A 10,148-nucleotide genomic window follows, 5' to 3' on the forward strand; every position below is an offset into this window, starting at 1 on the left:
TACCCCATTGCTTTTTTTTTTTTTTTTCTGTGCTGGGAGAACTTTGATTGGATTTCATCTTCCTAACACTTCCCAGGGAAAGAGTGGCTACTTGCCTTCCTGAAAGGACTCCGAATGGGCCTCTCAAACTGGAAATGAGCAAGAAGGATGGACATATTGAATGACTGCTGCTAACCCACTAGAGGGGTCCCTCATTCACCATGCCGTTTAAGGGGTTCACTACCTTCAAAGAAAAATTTCTGAAGCCAGGAAAAGAGGGTGTGAAGAATGCAGTTGGCGACTCACTGGGCATTTTCCAAAGGTAAAGTTTTGATTGCCAAGTTCAAGTTCAGGGCTTAATTCTACCTTGTGTGGGCTAAACAGATCAGACACTGTAACATGTTTATAAGCAATTTTAAGAGAAATGTCGAAACTATATTGTTGAGCCCAGAATACGCCCGGAGATATATTCCACTCCCCCAGGAGGATTGAAGGCAGATGGAAGAAATGACTGTGACATAGAAGGGGGTGCCCTATAACTTTGAGCTGGAGCAAATTGGGGGGGGGGGCTAATGACATGTCCTGCTAACATGGCAATGCTGAACATGCACAGGGCTCCTAGTTAAAATGCACCTCCTATGCTCCAAAATGATGAATAGTCTTAATTCTATTACCATAAATGGGGATGACATCACTTTGCACTATTTCCAAAAGGTCTTTCCAGCAGCTTTCTTTATGTTCCCTACACTTATGTCCTTAGACTGCTGCAGTGTTTTATGATATGAATGGACCACGATTCAATTAGCCATTTGCTTCCTACCTGGATATTTAGGGGACTTCTTGGCTTTTTTTTTTTTTAACAAATGGTGTTACTTTGAATAGTTACTAAGCAAGATAAGTTGTTACTGATGGGGTTTAATATTAAGTTTCTAATGAAATATTTCATTACAAAATTACACAAGCAAGTATTTTAAACTTAGAAATTATACAAGGTATCTCCATGTGTGACTTTTCTAAGGTAAGAAGGATAAAGTATTGATAGTTTGAACATAATTAGATCAAGTAATGTTAAAGCAAAAGTCCATCATTTCACATTTAGAAGGAAACAAAGATTAAGGATTTGTGTCATGGGAAATGGAGGATTCTAAGAGCTTGTGCAAAAAAAAAAAAGAAAGAAAACCATTTATAAAAGTACAATTCAATGGGTGATTAAAGAAATGCTTCTCAAAAAAAAAACCCTATCTGATTATTAGGAAATAGTTTCAAATATTTGAAAGGATGAGACACTTCATGGGATTTTAAAAGAGAGACCAAGTTTCTTTGTACATTTTGTAATAAGAATTGTGTGCTTGTTATCTTTGAATACAAGGTGAAAGTGATTCATCAGTTGTATCAGCATGTAAATAAAAGTAAGCTTCCTTTCTTAAAATCTGTATGCATTCTGACTGTGGTGGTCTGATTTCTTCTCCCTGGAAGGGAGAATATCACATGTATATCTTGTCAATTTCAAACAGATTTTGATGTATATTTGTGTTTGCTTAAACTTGAAAGGTTGAAACATAAAGAGAGCCTCTATGCAAAAATGCGTTGAATTGAACCTCTCCTTAAGTTAATGGACTAATGCAGTGGTATTTAATTTAATAATTAATTTAATAGTGATTATATTTAGATAATCACAGCTTCTCTTGCACTTTACTGTGGTGAAGTGTGGTGGGAGGGAACAAGAGGGCTTCGAAATGGTAAAATCCTTTTAATTTTTTTTTTAAAGCAAACATTCAGCTAGGGAAATTGGATTGAGTACCTGGTTAAATTTTCTTTTTAATCTAAAGTTCTACCAGACCCACAATAAACCTTTAGTAGACTGACTGCTAGTTCACTTCCCAGAGCATCACACCTAGAAAATGCTTACAACAGGTTCTTGTGAACAGATTGATTTTTACCTGAATGCTGCATCCAATAATTTCCAATTCCTTCTGGGCTTGAGTCTGGATCTCAGTTCTGCTACTTTACTAACTGTGTGACCTTAAGAAAGTCTCTTTAACTCATTGGGCCTGGGAATCCCCTTCTGTAAAATGAGAGGGTTGGGCCCGATGACTTCTCAGGTTCCTTAAAACTCTGAATTTATGCTTCCATGATGATCCAGCCATATAAAGGAATTCTTCCTCTTTCTTAAATGGAACCGACAGACTAAGACAGTGTGGTTTAATTTGTCTGTAGAAGCAAAACAGGTAGTCTCCAATGAACAAGATTAAAAATCCAGTTTGGGGACTTAAAGTCACTACCTTAATCCCCAGTATATACTCCTTGTTGCAGTGTTTATAAATATTAAATTGCCATACAAATCAGAATTGTTGTTTTTAAGACCTGTTATGAATTTGGCATTCTGATAATATTGGTAAGTTTTTTTTAATCTGTGTGTTTCTCATGTGCGTATTGCCCCTGTTCCCCCTCCCCCAATAATTTTTGATCTCTGAAAAACACAGACCTCAGTATTCTTGAATCTAGAAGCTGGTCACAGGCTAGCAGGCAACTTTAAAGCATGTCTGAACAACTTCCTGATCTCCTAGGGAATACAATCTCCTCTTTAGAAAGGATTACTTCATGAAAAAGAGATCAGAGGCACACTTCTGTAGTCTGCCTTGAACAGCATCATAGGCATAGTGTTACGTGACAGCTGCAGGACTGTTAGAGAAATAACAAACATACAATTTCCCCCTGTTCTTTACCTCATCTCCTTCTCCCTTTGCTTGACATTTAGAGCAGGTGTTATTAGCCTGAGGTCCAGGAACTTGTAATCCTATATGTTTTATTTCATGTATTTAAAAATATGATTCTGCAAAGACATCCATAGGCATGACCAGACTGCTGTCAAAGGGGGCATTCCACAAAAAAGAATGAGAGAGTCTGGGAAAGGAAACAATAAAATTATAAGTGGCATTTAGAAGAAATGAAGCAGAAGGCAAAGAAGAATCAAGTCTCACCTCTGAAACATACTAGCTTTGTAACCACAAACAAATCACTTTATCTCTCATTTCTTGGTTCTTCCAGGTAACTAAAGGCATAGTTTACAGATAAGTAACTAGTCTATATCAGTAGAAAGAATTTCTTCCTAGCTGCAATCACAGATTTAAAAAAAAAGCAAATCACCAAATCTCCTTACATTTATCTCATGCTTGTTTTCCCAAATATTTTATATACGGGCACAGTGTGGTGCAGTGGCACTGGACTTGGAGTCAGGAAGACTTGAGTTCTAATTCTGCTTTAGATACTAGCTATGTGATCATTCTTCACCAAGTCACTAAATCTCTCTGTGCCTCAGTTTCCTAATCTATAAAATAATCCATAATCTATAACTCTCATATTAGTCTCACTATCCTCTATGGTCCCTTGTAACACTAAATCTATAACTCCATGAACCTCACAACATTCCTGAAAGGGAGATTTTATAGGTATTATTAGCCAAGTTTTACAGGTAAGGAAACAGGCTCATGGAGATGAAGTAATTTGTCTATGGTCATTCAGCTAGTAAGTACTCCAGTCTAGATTTGAACCCAGGTCTCAGTCTCTTGACATCAAGTGGACTTTCCACTATGCACCTTGCTTCCTCTGGCAAGGGTTAGTTTAACCTAATAAATGGTGGTCATGGGATTCTTGTAATCATCTTTATATGTAGGAAACCCTAATATTTCCATCACCCTTGCTTCCACAGAATGGAAACTTAGTTTCCACAAAATTGAAGTCTCCTTAGAATCTGCATTTCTTTAGGAAGTGGGAGAAGGTCCCATGCACTGGCACTTTCTCTCCACAAGGGGGAATCGTTCTTCACAGTTGCCTCCTTCCCAATATCCGGATCCATGCCCTCTCTTCGCCAAGTGTGACTGTGACCTTATGTTTTGTCACAGTTATTGGTCCTCATGTCAGGGATAGGTGCTTCCTCCGTCTCTAAAAATTTATTGCTATAGTAAATTCCCTTGGGCCTAAGCTTTCTCATCTGTAAAATGGAGCCAGTATCACCTGGAGCATGTGCTTCATAAGGTTGATGTGGGAATCTAAAGAGATAATATATTAAGCACTTTGCAAACCTCAAAATGCTATATAAATTTCCATAATTATTATTATTGGGACTACTGGTATCTGGTGGCGATCATTTCCATTTCTAATATACTATTGAACTTTCTCCTTTGGCAGCAGAGCTAACAATTAGAACTGCTACTGGGCTCAGTAATCTCTCCCCCTCCATTTAAGGAACCCTCTCCTTTGGACTAACATTTGTCATCTTGACTGGGTTCAGTAATAGGGTTCTTAACCTAGGTCCATAAACTAGTTTTTTTTTAATTTTCTTAAAATTTGTTTGACGACTATATTTAAATATAATTGATTTCCTTTGTAATTGTATGCATTTTAGGCATTTAAAAACATTATTCTGAGAAGGGATCCATAGGGGGTCCATGACACACAAAAAAACCTTGAGAACACTTGCTATAAGAGATGGCTTAGACTTCCTTTCTTGACCTCTTTACATTCCTACTGCAGTGCTCTGGAGGAAAATACTTAAAGACTGGGGTTTTTCTCATGTCTAGGGTCTCCCCAAATTGAGGAACAGAAAGGCATTCAATATACAATATATATCAGATATGGGTCAGGTATTTATTTCCTATTCACATAGACAGATAGACACACACACACACAAACTATTTAATGCAGTTAGGCAGCTAGGTGACACCTGAAGTCTGGAAGACTGGAGTTCAAATCCAACCTCTAGCTGTGTAATCCTTAGCAAGTCACAACCCTGTTTGTTTTATTTTCCTCATCTGTCAAATGAGCTGGAGAAGGAAATGGTGAACCACTCCAGTAATCTTTGCCACAAAACCACAAAACCCCAAAGGGGGTCATAAGAGTCAGATACAACTGAACAGCAATACTTAAAAGGTTCCCCCAAGTATGTGATGACAAGATTTAAGCAAAGAGTAACTTTGAATTACTGTTATACTCTCCTAGGTCGCTGAGACTTAAAACCATTAGAATAAAGAGCATTTGGAGTGAACTAAGACTGGTAGGTGCTATTATGATCATTTGACAAGGGAGAACACTGAGGTTGGAAGACGTGGTAGGATCACGCAGAACTGTGCAGCTCTAGAGCTGGAAGGGACCTCAGAGACCATGTCCAACCTCTTCTTTTTTACAGATGAGGAAACTGATGGTCCTAGAGATTGTGACTCTCCTCATTCTTAAGTATTTGTTGGAGGATTCCTTTCCAGGTCTTCAAGTCTTCATATTCAGCACTCTGTCTACAATACCACACTGATTCACAAGTAAATTACAAGAAGGCAAATTTTAGCCCCACAGAAAGAAAGACCATTCATTTAAACATTAAGAACTTTTCTGCCATAGAATGGGAGACATTGGAAACTAATGAGGTTCTTGTCCTGGAAATGTGTCAGCTTTCAAAGTTGGAAGGGACCTTGGAAGTGGGAGAATCAGAATTTGAACTCATCTTCTGCCTCCAAATACATTGCTGCTTCCCGTATTCTAGACCTGTCATTTCAACAGATAAGGTACAAAGAGACCCTGGAAAATAAAGGGAGTTACTTGAAGTCACACAGACACTACCTACCAACCACAGGGGAGTTTTGATCCCACATCCTCTGACCCTGGAGTCAATGTTCTTTCCACTTGATAGCATCAATTACCTCAGCACATCACTGCTGTGCCTGAGCAAAAGCTAAACTGAAGGTGGAGGTAGAAAGTCAGCCATATCATGTTAAAGGCAAGTAAACACACCTGCCAGAACAAAATGGTGTCCTCTCACTGTGGGTCCAGAGTTTTTTCAAATTCCTCCACAATTATTATGAACATTTGAACTGTGAGTAAATACTTTTGGCAGCACCCAAGGGCTAAAGTACATGGCTCGTTAGCATTCCTCATAAGCCCGTAAACCTCCCCTGTTCCATAAGATACTTGTCTGTGAAGAAGGAACATTCACACTAATGCAATCCAGAGAACTCCCTCACCTATATTTAGGGAAACAAGAGTAGCCTGGCATCTTTGAGAAGAATATAATTTAAAAGACCTACTGGTAACAGGGGTTTAAAAAAGCATTGAGAGAAGGTCATTAAGATCATTGGATTGTAAGCTCCTTGAGGGCAGGGACTATCTTTTGCCTTTGTTTGTATCTGCAGTCCTTAGCATGGTGCCTGACATGTAATACATATTTAATAATTGTTAATTAACTAATTGAATGATTTCGTTTCTTAGGAAATAAGTTAATTTCTGAGTGATAACTAAGAGTCTTTGTGCTTAGAGACAAGTGGCACAAACGGGAGACCTCCTTTGCTGGGTGGTGGTATGGGGAAACATCAATCCCAGGATACCTTGGGGTAGTAAGCACAGGTGGAAGGGGAGCTCAACCCAGAGTGAGCGAAGGGCTCTGCAAGGACTATTAGCACCCTAAAAACCCTGAGCTCTGAGTCCTGGTTACAACTGTAGTTTCTTTTCTTTCCTAATTAAATCCTTCTCCTAGGACTCATCATGGTTTGGGGGTGATGCTGAGTTTTCAAAAGTTACAATAGAAAAACAGGAACTCTGACAGCTCCTTTCACACCAGGAAGGCTTGGAGGACCTTGGAGCTAAGCCCCAAGGAATGTAAATTTAAGGATCTTCCCTGCCCCTAGGCTAAAGTGCACCTGGAGCCTGGGCTGGGAGGCTTGTTTTTCAGTAGATACTTCTTGATTGGCCAGTGAGTCAATACGGTTGTTACATTCTCTGAGCCAGGAGAAGGCTATATAAGCCCTGATGTGTAGCTTTGTTTTGGGGCTCACTTTAAGAAGTGTTCTGTGATTTGATCTGGATTCTGGGAAGCCGTTGTCCAGAGGCCCCTGGCTTTGAAAAAACCCAGATGTTGAAACCCAGATGTTGATTTGGTATGGATGTAAATGGATAAATAATATGTAATGTAATGTAATGTAACAGTTTGGAAAGCTGTCTACTTGATCTGTTTCTGTCTTGATAATTCTGCCTGTATACTTTGAAGTTCGGGCACTGACCTTTTTCCCCTGAACGAGGTAAACGATATATGTTTGACTGATTAAAGTAAGCCTGTTAACCCATTTTGAGTTGCTTTCCTTTAACAAAGCAGATCTAAGAACCTGTGTTGGCAGACACCCTGGGGATGCTGGGGTGCTTGCTGCCACAACCTCCCCACCAGTAGCTGGCCTCTAAATAATGTATTCTTTCACTTTGGCTTTGGAAACTCATAAAATCAAGAACAATTAGTAAGGAAATAACTTTTTAGTTCATTGAATCATAGACCTTGAGCCCTAAGAGACCTCAGAGTTTTTTAGTTCAACTCCCTTATTTTACAGTTAAGGAAACTGAGGCCCTTAGATGTAAAAAGACTTGCCTAAGGACACACACAAAGGGCAAGCATCAGAGATAGTATTTGAACCGATGTTGTCTGACTCTAGAATCACTCTTTTTTCCCCAGATCAGACTCCCCTTCTCTATCTGTGGAGAGTTTTCAAACTATTGGCAATGTTCAGAATTTATCTACCAAACATAAAATCTTAGAGGGACCTTAGAAGCAATCTGATCTTTCCTATCCACAACACCCCCCACCCCAGGTTCTAATGTTTTCCGTCTTCCTCATTCCCTTTTATTTATTTTGTATATGGGGAAGTGAGGAGATTCATTGAAGAGAGGACTGGACCTAAAATCAGGAAGACCTGAATTCAAATCCTACCAATGACACTTACTAGCTGTGAGACCCTGGGCAAATCACTTAACATCTCTTTTCCTCAGTTTCCTTAACTGTAAAAAGGGATCATAAAAGCAAGTACCTCCCAGGGTTGTAAGGATAAAAATAAGATAATATTTGAAAAGCTTTTAGCACAATGCCTGGCACATGCTAGGTACTACACAGATGTTCCTTCCCTTCCCTCCTTTCCTCTTCCTTCCTTTTCTTTCCTCCCTTCCTCTTTCTCTCTCACTTCTTCCTACCTTTCCTGCTCCTCCTCCTCCTTTCCCAATGAAGAAGCTTCCTCTACCAATGCTAATTAGCACCTGCTCCATAACTTAGAGTTATGGAGCACTGGGGCACTGAGATATGAAATGATTCCTCTAGAGTCACTCAACCAGTAGGTGTCAGAAGTGAGACTTGAACCCAGCTCTCTAGCCATTAACCATGCTGAGTCCTACAAGTATTCTTCTTACAAGGTAAAGGCAAGCTTTAGCTCAGTCCCTGAGTGAAAGCCCCCGATTTTCAATTTTATGAGTATAAATTCATAGAATTTTATTAAACTACTGAGTTAACTTTTCAAATGATTTCTTGGGTGTTATTGGGCATCTCCAAGTAATGACTGAGGATCTTCACTTGGTTGGCCCTGGCATTTCAAACTCAATGTGTTTAAAAATGGAGTCTATTATCATCCTTGTGCCTTCCCCCCTTAAATTCTCCTTCCTCTGAACTCACCCAAGGTCACACAGGTACTAAGTGTCAGAAGGGGGATTCGAACCCAGGACTTCCAAACCCAGAACTGTTTCTCTTTTTGCAGAGGCAATTGCAGCTTCTTGCCTCTGATGCAAAAAAAAAAAAAATACCCCAAGAGGTAGCGTTCCAGGAGGTCAGCAAATCTGGACTTCTAGTGCCCCAGCTTTGCAACTTCAGGATAAACTTTGACCTTTTCTTTTACCTATCTCTACTCCTCACGTATCTAAAATGAATTGCCAAGTCTTCTCAAATCACTTTCTACAATGACTCTTGCATTTGGGCCCTTCACTTCACTCATATATCGACCTTCCAAGCTCAGGACTTCTTTACCTTTGACCTAATCTATGGCAATAGCCCCCTGTTTGGTCTCCTATTCCATATCCAAGGTCCCCTGCCTCCAATCTATCCTTTTCCCAAACTGAAATTCTTAGAGGAGAGATCTAATCACGTGCTCCCCTTGTCAAAAAAGCTTCATTGGCTCCCAAGTGCCTCTAAGATAAAACAAAAACTCTTCTATTGGACATTTAAAGTTCTCCACAAACTAACTTCAAACTATCTTTCCAAATTAATTTCCCATCATTACCCCTTATCCACCCTATGTTCTAGCTAAACAGGTCTAATTGCTATTTTCTGTTCAATTTCCTGCCTCAGTGTTTTTGCACAGGCTGGTTCCCCTTTCCTGGTATGCTTTCCCCTCTCACCTCTCTCTCATGGGACTCCAGCCCCCATCAAGACTCCTGTATGAGACCTTTTCTGACCTTGTCCTTCGCCTCTCCAACAAATTGTCATTGCTCTTCCTCTTGCTCCTTAAATCACTTTTTTTGGTTAATATTTTGTGTTTAATGATCTGTGTAATTATTATTTTCCTCCAGTAGAATTTAAGCTTCTTTAGACTTCTTGTTTATATTGTTTGTCTTTACATCTCCAGAACCCAGCACAGTGGTAGGCACTCAGTAGTCAAGAAATATGTTTTGAATTGAATCCACTTTTGGAAATGGAGAATGTTTAGACAAAAAAAATTTAAATATCAATTTGGTTTTAATTTCCATTGACAAGTACAGATATTTTAAAAAAATATGGTCACATGGTTATTGTGTCAGGAGGAGGATTCAAATGCAGGCTTAGGCAGGATTTTGATAATACATGTTTAACAACCAGCTCTTTGTGGGGAGAAAGAATGTTTTTGCAGATTCACTTTTAAATTTAGTCTGCTTTATTATTGGCATTTTCTTCAATCTAGGGAACCAACAAAACAATAAAGTAAGTCCTAATTTGTAGCACTTGTCAATTTTCAAGATGTAAATGCTCACACTGATAATTTAATAATGAGCTCTGCCATTTGGAGCTGCCTCCAGCTCATCTCTGGCTCTAGAGCTCTTTTCACTATGTCACACTGCTTCCCTATGTAGTTTAGGAACTAAATGTGTGAATTTTGTCCAGTGATCAGTCTTGCTTGATTTTAAACAGGTACAAAAGATCAGGTAGGGAAATGAACTTTTTCTTCCTTCCTTCCTTTCTTCCTTTCTTCCTTCCTTCCTTCCTTCCTTCCTTCCTTCCTTCCTTCCTTCCTTCCTTCCTTCCTTCTTTCTTTCTTTCTTTCTTTCTTTCTTTCTTTCTTTCTTTCTTTCTTTCTTTCTTTCTTTCTTTCTTTCTTTCTTTCTTCCTTCCTTCCTTCCTTCCTTCT

General features: G+C 39.2%; 1 protein-coding gene across 2 annotated transcripts in view; it reads left to right on the plus strand.

Annotated features, from left to right (window-relative positions):
• Positions 1-200: 200 nt before the first annotated feature.
• SLC17A8 (solute carrier family 17 member 8) overlaps positions 201-10,148 on the plus strand; it is a 59,342-nt gene continuing 49,394 nt past the window's right edge. For both annotated transcript variants that reach the window (XM_069095088.1, XM_069095087.1), the window contains exon 1: positions 201-301. In XM_069095088.1, the coding sequence (XP_068951189.1) occupies positions 201-301 (101 nt within the window). The remainder of the gene's footprint in view (positions 302-10,148) is intronic.

Source organism: Petaurus breviceps, unplaced genomic scaffold, assembly GCF_028583685.1.
Source record: "Petaurus breviceps papuanus isolate PSGF00001 unplaced genomic scaffold, PetGlider_PUasm1.0 225, whole genome shotgun sequence".
NCBI classification, from domain to species: Eukaryota; Metazoa; Chordata; class Mammalia; order Diprotodontia; family Petauridae; genus Petaurus; species Petaurus breviceps.